Source organism: Myxocyprinus asiaticus, chromosome 28, assembly GCF_019703515.2.
Source record: "Myxocyprinus asiaticus isolate MX2 ecotype Aquarium Trade chromosome 28, UBuf_Myxa_2, whole genome shotgun sequence".
NCBI classification, from domain to species: Eukaryota; Metazoa; Chordata; class Actinopteri; order Cypriniformes; family Catostomidae; genus Myxocyprinus; species Myxocyprinus asiaticus.
The window spans coordinates 10,567,713-10,586,867 of NC_059371.1; the positions used below are offsets into that span (position 1 = coordinate 10,567,713).

Below are 19,155 nucleotides of genomic sequence, written 5' to 3' on the forward strand. Positions count from 1 at the left end.
TTTCAATTGCAATAACTGAGGCTTTACCAGTGTTAATTTTTTTCCACAGTATTTTGTTTGTCATAGTTTGTCTTTTGATGAAAATGTCCTTTAAAAATAGTCAATATTTTGTCATGTCATATTCATTTATTTTAGTCCGTTTTACTCTGACAAAATTACATATTATTTTAGTCAACATAAATAGTATATTTTTACTTTGACGTGCAAAATGGACAAAAAAGTGTCACTGTAACAGACCAAACTTTAATCAAATATTCAAACATTTAGAAAAAAATTTATAAACATTTTCATATGCAAACTTGTATCAAACATACAGTATAAATGTACATAGGCCTACTGTCCTTGTTGTGAAAAACCTGAGCTCTTGAAATAATGTAGAATGAAGTATTAGCAAATTTTTAGAAGTTAGCCTGTATTCCGAATTCTCCATACTTTAGAGACTTTATTACATTGTGTGTAGCCTGTTTGTTATGGAAACCGCATATTCACAGCGCAAGTTACGCAACGCAAATGACACATTCTGACTAAAGCGTGTCATTTATTTCAAGTTCACCTGTTCATTCCATTCGTTCCATAAATTTTCTGGATATTTTGATTTAATCTCATGTATAAATAGGATGCATTTGAATGATGTACTTACCCCGCTTTATAGCGTTTAATTTTGCTGGTGTTAGTGTGTTCAATTCACGCAGCTCAAGTGGAGAAATCCCCAACATACTGGAATAAAGGATTAGATAAATCCATATCTAATGGACAACGGACTGTCAGGACTGCTGATAGGATTATTGGTGTCCCCCTGCCCACCCTCCAAGACCTGTACGTCTCCAGTGTTAGGAAACGTGCAGGTAGAATCACTTGGGACCCCTGCCCACTCTCTCTTTGAACTGTTGCTCCCTGCCGGTGCTACAGAGCTGTGGGGATCAGGACATCCAGGCACAAGAACAGTTTTTACCCTCAGCCATTTTCCTCATGAACAATTAAACTGCCTCACACATTTCACATATTTAAAGGAATAGTTCACCCAAAAATGAAAATTTGCTGATAATGTACTCACCCTCAGGCCATCCAAGATGTATCTGAGTTTCTTTCTTCATCAAAACAGAATTTAAGATTTTTAGGATTTCATTTCAGGCCTCCTCCTTTAAACAATGCAAGTGAATTTTGACGGTCCAAAATGCATATTTAGGGTGCATCAAAATAATCCACATGACTCCAGTCAACAAATATATTTCTTCTGAACCCAAACGATTGATTCTTTTTAGAAACAAAACAATACTTATATACTTTTTAACTACAAATGTTCGCTTCCGTACATCTCTGTGACGCGCGCTGTTGATAGGGATGACGTAAGCTCGCTTGGCAAGGTCACGCGTCACGTGGTGGAGGAGGCAGGAAGTGCGTCATTGTTTACAAGAGAAATTTGCACAGACCAAGCGCCATTCATAAACAAAAACAGTCCAAAACATCTTTATTCTTTATTCTCCATCCTTTATTTCGGAGCAATGCCGTTGTGTTATCTACTTGTGCTTTTTCTTTAGCAGAAATATATAGGCTATATGACTGTCAGGAGTTCAAGCCACACAAGTTGTAGTTAGTGAAACCAAGTGCGAGAGCGTTTACTGAGATTCACAGGGTTTACACAGGAAATCAATGGTACAGGTGATATCACTCAGAAGAGAAGCTTCACAAACTGAAGAAGAGGTAACAGGTGAAACAACAGATTAAGCACTAAACGGATATCGACGAAGATCAAGAGCAAATACAGTTGTGCTAAAAAGGTTGCATACCCTGGCAGAAATTGTGAAATTTTGGCATTGATTTTGAAAATATGACTGATCATGCAAAAAATGTCTTTTATTTAAGGATAGTGATCATATGAAACCATTTATTATCACATAGTTGTTTGGCTCCTTTTTAAATCATAATGATAACAGAAATCACCCAAATGGCCCTCATAAAAAGTTTACATACACTTGAATGTTTGGCCTTGTTACAGACACAAGATGACACACACAGGTTTAAATGGCAATTAAAGGTTAATTTCCCACACCTGTGGCTTTTTAAATTGCAATTAGTGTCTGTGTATAAATAGTCAATGAGTTTATTAGCTCTCACGTGGATGCACTGAGCAGGCTAGATACTGAGCCATGGGGAGCAGAAAAGAACTGTCAAAAGACCTGCGTAACAAGGTAATGGAACTTTATAAAGATGGAAAAGGATATAAAAAGATATCCAAAGCCTTGAAAATGCCAGTCAGTACTGTTCAATCACTTATTAAGAAGTGGAAAATTCGGGGATCTCTTGATAGTAAGCCAAGGTCAGGTAGACCAAGAACGATTTCAGCCACAACTGGTTGTTTGGGATACAAAGAAAAACCCACAGGTAACCTCAGGAGAAATACAGGCTGCTCTGGAAAAAGATGGTGTGGTTGTTTCAAGGAGCACAATACAACGATACTTGAACAAAAATGAGCTGCATGGTTGAGTTGCCAGAAAGAAGCTTTTACTGCGCCAATGCCACAAAAAAGCCCGGTTACAATATGCCCGACAACACCTTGACATGCCTCACAGTTTCTGGCACAATGTAATTTGGAGTGATGAGACCAAAATAGAGTTTTATGCTCACATCCATAAGCGCTATGCTTGGAGAGGGGTCAACAAGGCCTATAGTGAAAAGAATACCATCCCTACTGTGAAGCATGATGGTGTCTCACTGATGTTTTGGGGGTGTGTGAGCTCTAAAGTCACAGGGAATCTTGTGAAAATTGATGGCAAGATGAATGCAGCATGTTATCAGAAAATACTGGCAGACAATTTGCATTTTTCTGCAGGAAAGCTGCACATGGGACGCTCTTGGACTGTCCAGCACGACAGTGACCCTAAGCACAAGGCCAAGTTGACCCTCCAGTGGTTACAGCAGAAAAAGGTGAAGGTTCTGGAGTGGCCATCACAGTCTCCTGACCTTAATATAATCAAGCCACTCTGGGGAGATCTCAAATGTGCGGTTCATGCAAGACGACCAAAGACTTTGCATGACCTGGAGGCATTTTGCCAAGACGAATGGGCAGCTATACCACCTGCAAGAATTTGGGGCCTCATAGACAACTATTACAAAAGACTGCACGCTGTCATTGATGCTAAAGGGAGCAATACACAGTATTAAGAACTAAGGGTATGCAGACTTTTGAACAGGGGTCATTGATTTTTGAGACTGATACCGATTTTTAGAGGGGGAAAATTCACTGATTACCAATGTGGTGGCTGATATATAGTTAATTTTTGAGCTGGAATAAAAACAGACCTTTTCTATGTGGATTGTGCACCGATTTGCACTGCTTATGCAAAGGTACTCGGAAGGCTGCTTTCTTAAATAATTTTATCAAAGACTATTTTACATTTTTATTATACATTGTCAACAAATTCTAGAAATTGACACTGAGAAAGTAAAGAATAAATAAAAATACAATAAATAGCTTAAAAAACCTCAGTACTGTTCAGTATCAGTCAGTTGCTGACCATTAAAATAAAGAATAAATAAAATAAATAGCTAAATAAACATCAGAACTGTTTAGTATCAGTCAATTGCTGACCATTAAAAGAAAGAATAAATAAAAATAAAATAAATAGCTAACTAAACATCAGTATTACTGTTTAGTATCAGTCTAATGCTGGCTATTTTAATACTGCCAGTCAATTATTGGCAGGTTGTAAAACAAGAAGCATTTACACCAGCGAAGTCAAGATATAAACAGCGGCAGCGATGTTACACCATATTCTGCTTTACAAGTTCAGAGGAAACTTTCAACGGAGGAAAACCAGACTTTTAAATATTACATTTTATAAATGCAATGACTGGAATTGTTCGGTTGAAGGGGGTACCAAACTGTGAATCCTGAACAAAACAGTTTGGTGAATACATGTTTACACATTAGCTTCCACTCAGCTGACAAGCAATGAAAGTAGCTACGTGGTTAGCTATTTAGCTATAAGCTCGTTGTCACGGAGAGTAAAAGATGGACCAGCATTGCGTCTCACCAACTAGGTAACAGCGTAGCGTGAAATCAACACTCGCCACACACAATCCACCAACACACCGTTGTCTGAGCTGCAAAAAGGTGCTCTGATGTTTACCTTTCAATCTGTTACATTACTGACTGCACTGACAAACTATAGCTGGCTAACAGCAAACAGACATGAGTGACATGGTTGTCAGGGACAGGGATATATCGGCCGGGCACTAGTGATGAGCGAGTGAATTGAGTGCAGGTGCCGTGAATTAGAAATCGGTTTTAATTAGAAATGAGGTGAATTAGAAATCTTGCTGAGGGAGGCGTAACAATGACAAAGTTTTCACACATACCCGAGTTCGCTGGAAAAACAGCACGGGCACAGCCGATGAATTCAGATATCAACCCTATGTTTCTTTCAATGGTCTGAAATCCTCAGGGGTAAAATGTTCACTGCACACCCTCCAATATTTGAGAGAATGTAGGGGTGTACTGATATCCAGGTTCAGAGCGATAAGCCAGAGCTTCAATCGCTCATGATCATGTTTAGGCAGTCGATGAAAAGTTTATATTTTTCCCAGCATGCATTTTCTTTGGGGTTTCTGAAGGTTGAAGCATCCAGGATACACATGCCAAACGACCATTTTGAACAATACACTTATACAAATACAAATCTACAGCATAGACAATTAAACTTTTGTACAGCGCAGCTCCTCTTGTAAACAATGACGCGCTTCCTGCCGCCTCCTCCACGTGACGCGTGACCTTATCAACGAGCTTACGTCATCCCTCTCATGAGAGCATGTCACAGAGATGTACGGAAGTGAACATTTGTAGTTAAAAAGTATATAAGTATTGTTTTGTTTCTAAAAAACAATCAATCGTTTGGGTTCAGAAGAACTTTATTTGTCGACTGGAGTCGTGTGGATTATTTGATGCACTCTAAATATGCATTTTGGACCGTCAAAATTCACTTGCATTGTTTAAAGGAGGGAGCCTGAAATGAAATCCTAAAAATCTTTAATTCTGTTTTGATGAAGAAAGAAACTCGGATACATCTTGGATGGCCTGAGGGTGAGTAAATTATCGGCAAATTTTCATTATTGGGTGAACTATTCCTTTAATTCAATAATTGTATATACCCCTACATTGCACATACATTACCACTTGCACATGTACATACGCCATTCTGTTTAATATGTCCTATTATTTGTATGTCTATTTATACTCTTACATTGTTTTATATTCTGTATCTCACTGGAATGTTCTGTGTGTACTTGTTTCTCCTATCACCAAAAAAAATTCCTTGTGTATGTGAGAACACTTGGCAGTAAAGCTCATTCTGATTCTGATCTAATATATTCTTCTATAGATTTTTAAGATGTTTCTTCTTCTGTTTATATCTTGCACTGTTAAGATCTTGCAGTATCATTTTCATCATCATATTTTCATCAACAGTATGCGTTAATAAAATCATTTAATTATCGTCATGATGCGCCTTTTCTCATCTTGTCTTCGTTATCGTTGACAAACTTTTTCGTCAGTGATTTCGTTGACAAATTTACACTTGGCTGTAGATAATGTAAAAATAATAAAGTCTTCCATTAAAGTCGTATCAGCCAAATCACGAGTTTCACTTCTTAAGTTTAGTAGGCTACAATACAAACATTAATAGTAGATAAACACTTGAATAATCTTATTAAAATATACTTATAACTGGTGGTGGTTGAGGAGAGTCCCCTGTTCTTTATGTAAAAGCGCTTTGAGTGTTTTGTCAGAAAAGTGTACAATTCATTCAAAATATGTAAATAAGAGTGTTGTTTATCTTCATCAAAGCAAGTAATATTTCAGTTTTAAATGTTTAATTGTATAACACAATTATATCAACATGAAAATAGCAGGTTATGACTCCGACTCTGAATATCATGATCACACACAGGCAATGTCCAGGTAACCTCAAAACAAGAGATTCATCTGGCAGATGAACAGTGCCGAAATCCAACTTGCATAAAGTGTTCTTCCGCAAATTGCTTGCAATTTTACGTTTCAAGTACAGATGTCGCTAGCGAGCACAAAGTTACATAGTGCAGCTTTAAGAAATTCAAATTTTTGACATTATTGTTTTTATGTGAATAAATAAAGGTCTATTTATGTAAAGGTCTATTTATCTGTGCACCATATCCTTGTTTTGAAAAACTAGCTTCATATCATGTGACACATCTAATTTCTGACCATTAAAAATGGGGAGAATTTAACATTTTTCAGGATAGTACTACATTGAGAGCCCCATATCTCTGGGATTTAACCATCTAGAGTTTTAAGCACTTGAACTTTAGACAAAAACAACAACAAAAAAAGGTTGAACCACATTGATTACTCCATAAATATGCATCCATGGCATTTAATATTTTGTCTTTCATCATCATTTGTTCTCTTTCATCAATAAAGAGATTTTCAAAAACACAATTTTTTGCCGGGGACATCTGGTTAAGTTGACTTTCTTCTATTTTGGATCTATTATCTTTTTTCATTGCATTAATTTAATAAATATTTTTGATGCAAATATTATCAGCATAGCAATAAGAGTTAAAAAGTAGACCAAATTACATCAATTTCTTAGTATTTGATATGTCCCCATTTTGCTTTGATGACTCCAAGTTGTGCAAAACCTGTGATCCATGATATCCAGCTTGATTTGAGAATATTCCTAAGAGCGTTTTGTGTGCTTCGGGGCAAGCAAATAATTGACCCTTTTGTGCAAAAGATTTAACATGGTCAAAGTCACAAATTTGCTTGCATTGAATTTGTGACCTAAAATAGAAAGTCGATTTTGAAAAATACATAATTTATTATAGGGCTGCACAATATTGAGGACAAGAGTGATATACACAAAGTTGTCGGATAATGCGATATGCGATGCAATAATTCTATGATGATCGTCATAGGAGCATGTGGAACATCAGATCCACCACCACCCAAATATACTAAAGTTTATTGGGGGGCAGTCTATCCCAGAGCCAAAATCCCAATAACAACAAGAAAAAAAATAACATTTGGTGCGTAATGTGGGACTTAAATTTTTAAACAAGCCCGAAATACATAGAGGAAACACAGTGTGCACTCTTACAGTCATTTACAATATATTACAATATAAACACTACAAAGTGAACATTTTCATAGTACAAAATTAGCTGTAATCATCGACAGAAGATCGTCTGCGATAGCATGTCATAAATGTCTGGTATTCCAGTAATCCAGTATTTAAAAAAATAAATAATAATAAAAAAATCCCCTTTGTCTCTAGTAAAGAAAGCTCAGTTGTGAATATGTATCTTCACATGTGCACAGTTCAACAGAAAGGTTGAAAGGTAGTTATAAGACACACTGGTATGCACACACACACACACACACAAGTGAGAATCGTGCACCCAGTCCATTCTCTGCGACCTGGGTCGTATTAAAATCATTCCGTTATCGTAATCCATTTTGCTATATTATCTATCGATATTAACTAGGGCTGCACGATATGGAGGAAAAATGTGATGTGCAATAAGTTGTTGGATAATGCATTCGATATGCGATATGATACTCCTATGATGACGTCATCACAGTGTGACCAAAAAATGACCATATATTTCAGTGATCACAAAAATACTTGTTTTTTGTTCCAAATTGCATTTAGACTGTGTATTATACAGTTTTACCATTAGCTATGTAGCAGATATAAAAATTCATATTTAAATTTTTTTTTTTTTTTTTTTTAAAGCATATGAATATAAAGTTAATTTCACCATATTATGGGATATCCTGAAATATTCTGTTGTGAAATATTTAATTTTTACACTGTAATGTTCAGATTTATTTCATAATTGTTTTATTTAATGTGGGACTTTTATTTATTTATTTTATATATATATATATAAAAATGTTACATTTTAATGTGCCACTCCAACTTTCAGGCCTAGTAGTTTTTTTTTTTTTTTTGTGTTTTTTTTTTTTTTTGTTTTTTTTTTTTTTTTTTTCCAACAGCAGAATAAGAAAATAAGCTTTTTTAAATAACTGTTAAGGCCTTGACTATATTACGAATAGCTGGTTATTTTTTTAATTATTGACGTTTTAATTGGTCTACATGTCCGGTCATGCAAGTGAAATTCTCTTTCACTATCCCTTCAAAACTCCACTTGTCCTGGCCAAGCAAACAAGCATTAATGTCAAGCCCTGCAACTAATCACTGACCGATCTTTTCCCTCTGGGTAACTCCACAAATCCATCTAACACACGGATACTGCCTTCTGTTTGGACTGTAACCTTGTCAGCACTTGTCAGCCCTCCTGTGGATGCCACCCAGGCACAGCATTCACCTTACATCCTTTTGTTTATCACATTAAACCATTCTCACCAGCACCAACAGTCAGTCAGGCTCTAGGGTGGAAATATTAGTTCATATAACTTAATGTATGGCATGAGAGAGATTTTACAGGATGCCATTTCGTTACACCGGGCAGAGGCCTTTAGAAATGAATCAGACACCTGGACATTGAAGCACAAGCTTGTGTCAGCAAACCCTTCACTTGACTTGACTTTCCTTCTCTTGTTACGAGAAAGGGAAGGAGTGAAATGTATCTTATTTCAGGTCCGAAGCTTGATTTCACGCATTGTTGCGTTCCAAATGGTCATAACCGCATTCATACTGCAATGCAAGTGTGCTTTATATAATTTTTTTTTTGCTGAGCAGGTTAGTTCTTATAAACATCTTTATGGCTAGCTACGTTAATAACACATTTAATTTAATGGCCCTGACATTTGAAGGCAACTTTAATTCCCCTTTTTGGTATTGCCACAGTAATGCAAGAATGCATGTTAAAGGATTAGTTCACTCAAAAATGATAATTCTCTCATCATTTTCTCACCCTTATGCTGTGTATCACTTTCTTTCTTCCACGGAATGCAAACAAAGATATTTTGGAGATATGATGCAAATATATCAATACAGTGCAAGTCAATGGAGACCAACACTTCAGTCTCCAAAATGGACATAAAGGTAATACATATGACTCAAGTGGTTTAATCCATGTCTTCTGAAGCGATCCAAATGGTTTTAGGTGAGAACAGACCAAAATGAAACTCATTCTTTACTGTAAGTTGACATCTGCAGTCTCCTTAGTGATTGTAATTTCAAGCTCATTTACACTTCTTAGCACATTGCGCATCATAAAACAATTTATGTCCTTCAAAACATCTTTGTTTGTGTTCCGTGAAACAAAGAAAGTCATACGAGTTTGAGACTACATAAGGATGAGTAAACGATGAGAGAATAATAATTTTTGGATGAACTGTTCCTTTATTGTCAGCATTTATTTGCTTTATACATATCCTGGTCTTGTTGTGCACGAATCATCGGTGCATGTTATCCTAAAAACTAAATGAATGTTTGTCTTTGTAATCTTTTATCAAAGTGTAATAACTTGCTCTGCCTCAAACAATTTTCCAGTTCAACTTATGTGACCAAGCCGCCTTATTTTTTTTTACCCCTCCCCTCGAACCTCCTACTAAAGAGATTGTACCCAGCTAGCTGTGCGGGTCCGTTCTGGAGTACAACTCCCACTTTTCACCTTCCAGTCAGTTCCCAATGGATAAAATCGAGTCCTATGCTACTTTTTAACTCAGAAATATGTTACATTACATGTTGACTTTAAAGCCTAATTTATTTAATATAAGAAGCCAAACTTTTTTTCTCCTTAACAAACAAAATACCCTAGGTAAACAAAGCCTGTTCATACTATGTTTATAAGTGCCACTTCATTTTATAATTAACTTGAGGAAAATGAAGAACTCCACAACCAAACTATATCCACAATTAGTTTTAACCATTCATCAGTGCTCTTTAACTAGTCAAGTTCTCCATGTGCAAGAACCCTAGGCGAATGAAACCATTGAACGAAAACCTAGGCAAAGGAGCCCTGCGTTTATATTACCCTCTGCATTGATTTAAAAATGTATATGTTGAGGAAATTAAAGAACGGTGCAAACCACTTCCACGATCAGTTTTAACCAATCGCTCTTAGCTAAACACTCTTCGACTAGCCAATAACCCAAGGTGAACAAAACCTGTGTTTAGGCTATATTATGCACAGAGTAATTTTAAAACTGCTTTGTTGGGGAGAATAAATAAATGTCCAAAATACGTCCACAATTAGTTTTAACCATTCATGAACAGTCTTCAACTTGCAGAGTTCTCCCAGGGCAAGAACCCTAGGCGAACAAACCCTGTGATTGAAACTTGGGCTTATATTTATTTATTTGGGTTTATATTACATATGGCATTATTTTACATATGGCATAAATTAATTTGTTGAGGTAAATAATCAACATCATATCCAAACCATATCCATGATTAATTTTAACCAATCATCAATGCTCTTCAACTAGCCGTGTTCTCCTAGGTCAAGAACCGTAGGTAAACGAAGCATGCATTTTATATTATGCATGCACAGCATTGTTTTAAAATAAAATAAGATTTGAGGAAACTAAACAAATAAAGAAGCATCACATACAGACCAAACCAATGATGAGTTTTAAACGATCATCAGCTATATTCAACTAGTTTAGTTTTCCTTGTTCAAGAATTTCAGGGATGCGCTTAAACAGGAGAAACATCAAACAGTCACCTTAGCAGAACAAAATGGCAGTGTCATAATGTTAAGTAAACTAAAAGAAGCCTGTTTGCCCGGCTGTATAAGCTAGCCTTTAAAGCTGATGCGTGTAATTTTTTCAATGTTAAAATACTTTCTCTTATCCCAATTTAATATGCATAGACAACTAGAAGTAAACCATTTGTTTGTTGATTTCCCAGAAACATGTAATCACCGAACCTCCATAGCGCTCTCGGGCAGCCTGACACAGCAGCATTGGGTCAACCAATGGCATTTGGGGGCGGGACTATCTGTTTGTTCAACTAATAGCAGACAGAGGGTGTATTTGGAAATCTGTTTGAAAACCATGTTAATTTTTTGCAATTCCTTTGGTGGCACTAGTGTTGCAGAAATTGCACACTTCAGCTGTAAGTTTGCACAACAGGGCTGTGGGCTTGGAATGCATTAGCCAAGCATATGTTTATTTGCGTAGTGTTTCTGACGTAAAGCACAGCAACACGTTTAATCAGAGAACAACTTGGACAGACCTTTTTTCAAGCCTCAGTAAGTCACACAGAACCATTATTAGGGTGACATAAGCCTACATAATTCTCTACAGAGACTGCATGCATTGACCTTCTGAATAGCCAGATAGAGTTCAACGATGAATTAAACATGAGCTCATCTAAACTGTTAACAAGGACAGTTTGGGAAATGTGGTGGCCATTATTGGACAGGATGTTAAACATCAATTTGCTCTTGTTCTCTCTCTTTCCCTGTTTACTGTAATTCTGTATTCAAGAGTAATTGGCAGGCTGAGCCAGAGTCGCTATTGGTCAGTTATTACAATTTAGTGCTGACTGTAATAATGAACTAATCCATTTCTGTCCTCTCTCTCTCTCACAGTAGTGACGGGCAGCTGTCAGACCTGAGTATGGATGAGTTACAGGATGTGCAGTTGACTGAGATCAAACCCCTCCTGACAGACAAGGTGATTTCTCACACACTATCTTTAACTACATCTCACCACCACTCCAGTTCCCTTAACATGACTCGATCTGGACTCCTCCAGTCTCCTGTCGCAGGGCTGGTTACACATGGACACCAGGCTGTCCCTAGCTGATCTGGGATCGCACTAGAGGATTGAAATCAGATGATATATGAATATCATCGGAAGCTAATCTCATAGCCATCAATATCACCAGAATTTAATAGAGCCAAAAATGAGCTTGTGTTAGAGAATTCACCTGATGGAGGTCAAGAAAATGAAAGAGGATGGCTTACAGGAGAATTCTTTGTGTGTTTGTGCACTATAAAGTATGCCTATTTCCTAATAAGCCACTCTATACTGTGCCTTACATTTGAACCCTGATATTTTTTATTTATTTTTTTTTTTTATTAGTTTTAACGGAATGTACAGTTGCAGTTTATCACTGTCATGGCGCTTTTGAACAAGAGCAACAAAGACAGCTTGAAATCTGCTATATTGCTATATTAATAAATAAATAAATTAATTAATAAACCTATATTGCAATTTCCTCAAACATAACTTAAAATAGCAGCAAATAAAGTGCACAGTGAGATATGAGCCTAAATAGTGCAATCCATAGACCTTCAAATGATAAAATCTTACCGAAAGTCAAACTAAAATAATCAAACTATCATTGTCTGTATATGCACTCTGCCCGGGCAGGTTCACATATCCGTAAGGCAGTGAATGCAAGTGTTGTCATGTGCGTGGAGTTACACTGCTGCGGTTAAATAGCCTATTTGGGGTGCTTTGATTTTTAAATGGTTTAAAACCTAATGGCATTGAACTTGTCTAGTTATTTTATATAAATATGCACTCCAGAGCAAAAGGCGGGAAAAAAAACACTCCTACCGTTTATTATGTTTAATGGTGTAACAGTCCCATGAAGTCGCTTTTTGCAATCTGAACTTCTTTAGAACGCAGCACAACGAATGAAACACAACACAGGTGTTTCCAGATGCATTTATAAAAATTAAAGCTCTTACTGTATGTACTTAGTGTCTAAAAATGTGGTAGACCTGCGCAGGACACTGAAAGTAAAACAGTGAGATTCGGTTCAACAGTCAAAGACGTCTGTCAAGCACACCAAATTGTGATTTTGGTATTTGAATAGTGGTGTGTCAATCGGTTAACCAAATGTCAACTATCTGTGCACATCTATAGGATATGCATGGTAAAGGCCTATATGACGCCAGATATCAACTTGCAACAAACACATTAACTTGGTTGACCTGGTTCAGTTAAAGACTAAAACATCATGTTGTGGTGAGATTTAAAATTCATGTATATTTGGAAGAAACTATGGGAGCATTTGAGACGCGTGTTAATACCGTGTGTAAATGACAGTTTGTCTCAGCTGTCCACTTGCGATAGGATCACCTGACACTGCCAATACAAGGTGTAAACTGAGGCGTTGTGTCTTTAGCCCAAAGTATACTTCGATTCTGACGCGAACACTCAGCGTCTGCGTGCAGTCGAACGCGAGCCTTTATTTGTCGGTGCATGCATTATTGGCCGATATTAGCCTTTCACCAATATATCGGTATCGACGTATATTTTACCGATATGCGCCGATATGAAACCTTTTTTCAGGACATATAATGCAGAAAAACAATACTTTAGAATTGGTGTCGTAGCATAGTTTGTCCAGAGCGCGTGCCGACTCAGAGCTGACTCTGAACTGATGGTGGCTCTGCAGACAGGGCGGAGTTAAGCGGTGTCTTCACGGTAAGTTGCTAACTAGTTTGTGAAAATACATACTGGAAAGTTAATAAAAAAAATTACCCCATCATTTTATATAACTAATATAACGTTAACCCTGTCCCTGACAACCATGTCACTCATGTCTGTTTGCTGTTAGCCAGCTATAGTTTGTCAGTGCAGTAATGTAGCAGATTGAAAGGTAAACATCAGAGCATCTTTTTGCAGCTCAGCAGACAATAGTGTGGTTGTGGATTGTGTGTGGTGAATGTTTATTTCATGCTATGTTGTTACTTAGTTGGTGAGACGCAATGCTGGAAAGTAAATAAAGTCCATCTTTTACTCTCCATGACAACAAGCTTATAGCTAACTTGCTAACCACGTAGCTACTTTCATTGTTGTCAGCTGAGTGTAAGCTAATGTGTAAACATGTATTCACCAAACTGTTTTGTTCAGGATTCACAGTTTGGTACCCCCTTCAACCGAACAATTCCAGTCGTTGCATTTACAAAATGTAATATTTAGATGTCTGGTTATCCAGACATTAAAATAGGATACGTAATAAAAGTAGATTTAATAAATAGTATATTTGCCCTGTGTAAATAATAATATATAGGAACTGTATCTAAAATAAATGTGGGTGATACATACTAATACAACAGGCTGGAAAAATGGACATTTATTCATTTTAATATCCTTTATATATATTTTGAATGTGTTGAAACTTGACACCAGGTGATGCACCCTAATAACGGCACCGTTAGGTTTCATGCTGAAGAGCCACTTAAAAGTAAGTTGTTTTTTGTTGTTGTTGTTTTTTCTCTCTCTCGTAAATGTAAATGAGTGTAAATGCCAACACCATCATATATGTCGAAAGGACTGAAGCCTGTCAACCAAAACATGAGCTCATTGATGTTATTAAATGAGTCTGCTTTTTTTATACCATCAGTTACTCCTGGTTGGAGGCTGCCGTAAATATTTAGTTTATACGTAGGGTTACATCCTACCTAAATTTAATGGTGCCATGCTCAGATATTTAGTAGAGCATAAATTGTGACTTGGTGCCCATTTACGCCACAACTAGGCTATGTTGTAACGTACATATAGCTGGTGCAACCAGCCCCTGATGTTTATTAAGCAATTTATTTTATTTTAATTTATTCTTTATTTTAATGGTCAGCATTTGACTGATACTAAACAGTACTGATGTTTATTTAGCTATTTATTTTATTTTTATTTATTCTTTATTTTAATGGTCAGCATTTGACTGATACTAAACATACAGTACTGATGTTTATTTAGCTATTTATTTTATTTTAATTTATTCTTTATTTTAATGGTCAGCATTTGACTGTTACTAAACAGTACTGATGTTTATTTAGCTATTTATTGTATTTTTATTTATTCTTTATTTTAATGGCCAGCATTTGACTGATACTAAACATACAGCACTGATGTTTATTTAGCTATTTATTTTATTTTATTCTTTATTTTAATGGTCAGCATTTGACTGATACTATTCCTTCAGACTCGAGTTATACAAATACAGGTAGCTCCTGACCTCCTAACACACACACAGGCTCATGACGTGCACATCCACTGCTGTTGTTTTTAGCTTAGTCTCCTATGGCTTAGCAGCGATTACATCTTCTAGCTCATCTTCGTGACAGCAACAGCTGAAATGTGAGTGTTGCCACCTTTTGAACCCACTATTTTGTGCAAATAATTCCGGGTGTATGCGCATTCTGTGCTTCAAAGATGCGTGGTGAGAAAAATCGGGCTGTGCACGTTCAGTGCTCACGTACACTGCTGATGACGAAATTTGCGACACGTCCAGTATGCTGAACGTCCACGTCTGACCAAAGTATACTTTGGGCTTTACATGATCTGCTGTCTTAATGTCATATGCTTTCAGAGCAGCACAGCTAAATCCTCTATATATTTTTCCTCTATCTCTTCTCCTTCTCTCCATCTATCTTTCCACGCAGAATGGACAGAACTTCCAGGACTTTGATTGTCAGGTAAGAGTCTCCTGTGGTCATTGGACCTTTATTTACATTTCATATAATGCCTAAAGCACTACTTTTAATTACTTCATTCACCCACAGTCATTATTGTATTGCAATACTGGTTTATATCCCAGCACACACCATAGTGGTGAAAGATAAGTGTGCGGATCAGTTCTTGACCTGTACTACACTGTTTGAGCAGCAAAATGTGTGTCTCTCCCTTTGTTTTTTCTGTGGGAGTGTGGTAAGCTGAGCTAGTAAGTCACGTATGCTTACAAATGTTATCTGTGTGTTACCTCACAGCAACTTATCAAATCCAGAGAATATTGAATGAATGAATGAATGAATTTTACATTTATATAGAACTTTTCTGACACTACACTCAAAGCACTTTACACAGTGAACAGGGGACTCAGGGGAACAAGCTCGTACTCCTTGTGGTGTCGAGCTGTAAGGTGAGTAATCACATTAGTTGTGTTAACTGTTGTTCCACCCTGAGAAATTCTAGCAGTACAAAGTTTACAAATCACAACTTTGCTGTCATTGTCTCCCAATTCAAAGTAATTCCAGACAAGAGACATTTTCTTCAACACAGAGCTGTAGACTAATTGTCAGTATTTTTCTGCCCAATTTTGACAGGAAATAATCAGCCCTGATCATTGACTATTTAAAAAAACATGTCCGTGATATCCCATAAGGCAGATAATTGATTTTATCGGCCGAGACCGATGTTTGGCCAATGCAGTAGTGTATCTCTGGATATTATATTGATATTTGGGTCGCAATATTATCATACATTCTTTTAGTGTATTGCGATTCAAAACTGTATTGGAATTTTTTATTATATACACGTTTCTCATTCATCTTTATTGGACTTCGGTGCTTTGCGCAACAACTGCTTAGCCATGGAAGTAGCGCAGAGGATATGCACGTTGGTGTCAGGAAAAAAAATTATTTCAGAGAATAGCATACCTTGGTTCAAGTTTCATTTCATGAAAACCCTTGCAGTCTAGATGTACTGAATGTAGGATCTGTACAAACATTCATACAAATTAATAAAAGTTGTTGAATTACATTCTTGGCTCCCTCTGACTTTGAGTTTTGGTCGATTAAAAGTAATTTAATGTTTGTTGAACTAATGCTGTGGCACATTTCAGTGGCGGTCCGAATGTTGTTAATTCTTTCCTAGCACAGTTCACTGATTGTGTTTATTCTACTGCCACAGGCTCTGTAGACGTCAGGGGTGATCTGGTCTGTTCCAGACTGCAGCATACGGCTGATAGCACAGCTCACCAGCTTTCTATTATTCAGTGTCCTTCTCTCCATTATCTCAAACCCCATCAAAATGACATTTGAGTCCCAGCAGGCGATTGTAGTCCAGTTTCACCCAGGAAGCAGCAACTCCAATTACTCTCCCTCAGGCTCTTCTGCTATCTGCATTTAAAAATGCTCTCCTAGACTTACCACAAGCGTAAATGATGATTTTGGTTGGATGTAACAATTTAGACTTTTTCCACAAGATTTTGCAACTTTCAGAAATGTACCAAACTTTCTGGACATCCAAAGTAACAGCTTACAAAATGTATTTAAAACAATTTATTTTGCTGTTTTCTAAGTAAATTTCCATTGATTGCCATCTTTTAATGCCTGTTTCCTTTAAGTGACATTTTTCTCATAAACCAAATTCATAAAGATAATTACCAATCTCTGAATTATAATTTTTTTTTTTTAATAAAAAGTATTTTATTAATTCCAAGTCACAATGCAAAAATATTTTCATATGGCAAGGTTTTATGTTGATTAAAGGAAAGGAAAAATTGTAGTCTGTTCACCTGTAGTACTTTTACTCTTAACCATTCGTTCACTATCACAATTTCAGGTCTGTCAATTTCTGAAGTGGTGAAGAGACTCATTTATGTGATCATACATCCTCCAGAGGTTTGGTACAGTTGAAGTCAGAAGTTTACATAGACTTAGGTTAAAGTCATTAAAACTAATTTTTTAACCACCCCACAGATTTCATATTAGCAAACTATAGTTTTGGCAAGTCGTTTAGGACATCTACTTTGTGCATGACAAGAGTCATTTTTCCAACAATTGTTTACAGACAGATTGTTTCACTTTTAATTGACTACATCACAATTCCAGTGGGTCAGAAGTTTACATATGCAGTTAACTGTGCCTTTAAACAGCTTGGAAAATTCCAGAAAATGTCAAGCCTAATTTAGCTTTTGATAGGCTAATTGGAGTCAATTGGATGTGTACCTGTGGATGTATTTTAAGGCCTACCTTCAAACTCAGTGCCTCTTTGCTTGACATCATGGGAAAATCAAAAGAAATCAGCCTCAGAAAAAAGACCTCAGAAAAAAAATTATGGACCTCCACAAGTCTGGTTCATCCTTGGGAGCGATTTCTAAATGCCTGAAGGTACCATGTTCATCTGTACAAACACTAGTACGCAAGTATAAACACCATGGGACCACGCAGCCATCATACCGCTCAGGAAGGAGACTCATTCTGTCAAAGTGCAAATCAATCCCAAAACAACAGCAAAGGACCTTGTGAAGATGCTGGAGGAAACAGGTAGACAAGTATCTATATCCACAGTTAAACTTGTCCTATATCGACATAAACTGAAAGACTGCTCAGCAAGGAAGAAGCCACTGCTCCAAAATCGCCATAAAATTTGTTTCATCTGGTCTGATGAAACAAAAATTGAACTGTTTGACCATAATGACCATCGTTATGTTTGAAGGAAAAAGGTTGAGGCTTGCAAGCCAAAGAACACCATACCAACCGTGAAGCATGGGGGTGGCAGTATCATGTTGTGGGTGTACTTTGCTGTAGGAGGGACTGGTGCACTTCACAAAAAAGATGGCATCATTAGGAAGGAAAATTATGTGGATATATTGAAGCAACATCTCAACACATCAGCCAGGAAGTTAAAGCTCGGTCGCAAATGGGACTTCCACATGGACAATGACCCCAAGCATACCTCAAGTTGTGGCAAAATGGCTTTAGGACAGCGTAGTCAAGGTATTGGATTGGCCATCACAAAGCCCTGACCTCAATCAAATAGAAAATTTGTGGGCAGAACTGAAAAAGCATGTGCGAGCAAGGACGCCTAAAAACCTGACTCAATTACACCAGTTCTGTCTGGAGGAATGGGCCAAAATTCCAGCAACTTATTGTGAGAAGCTTGTTGAAGGCTACCCAAAATGTTAGACCCAAGGTAAACAATTTAAAGGCAATGTTACGAATCTGTTGCCTCCACGTCTGAGACTGTCAATCCGCACATCTTATCACGTGGCTTGTTGAGCACGTTACCGCAGAGACCTAGCGCGTGTGGAGGCTTCACGATATTCTCTGTGGCATCCACGCACAACTCACCACACACATTATGGCGACCACAAGGAGGTTAACCGGGCCAATTGGTTGCTTAGGAAGCCTGACTGGAGTCACTCAGCACGCCCTGGATTCGAACTTGCGACTCCAGGTGTGGTAGTCAGCGTATTTACTTGCTGAGCTACCCAGGCCCCCGTGACATTTCACATTCTTAAAATAAAGTCCTAACTGATCTAAGACAGGGAAAGTTTTCTATGAATAAATGTCAGGAATTGTGAAAAACTGAGTTTAAATGTATTTGGCTAAGGTGTATGTGCCTTTTAGTGTGAGCGTAGTGTAATGAATTGCACAGTAAATTACAGTATTATGCACTAGTAAGGATCATGCCAGCATTCACAGTTTTAAATTTAGCCTCAGTATGCAGGTACATAT

At 37.1% G+C, this 19,155-nt stretch overlaps 1 protein-coding gene across 6 annotated transcripts in view; it reads left to right on the plus strand.

Annotated features, from left to right (window-relative positions):
- The window catches only part of LOC127419243 (protein NDRG3-like), a 109,054-nt gene that overhangs the window by 30,778 nt on the left and 59,121 nt on the right, over positions 1-19,155 (plus strand). For 5 of the 6 annotated variants that reach the window (XM_051660499.1, XM_051660496.1, XM_051660500.1 and 2 more), the window contains 2 exons: positions 11,545-11,629; positions 15,358-15,390. In XM_051660499.1, the coding sequence (XP_051516459.1) occupies positions 11,573-11,629; positions 15,358-15,390 (90 nt within the window). In that variant the 5' untranslated portion in view covers positions 11,545-11,572. The remainder of the gene's footprint in view (positions 1-11,544; positions 11,630-15,357; positions 15,391-19,155) is intronic. The other variant, XM_051660497.1, reaches the window with a different exon arrangement.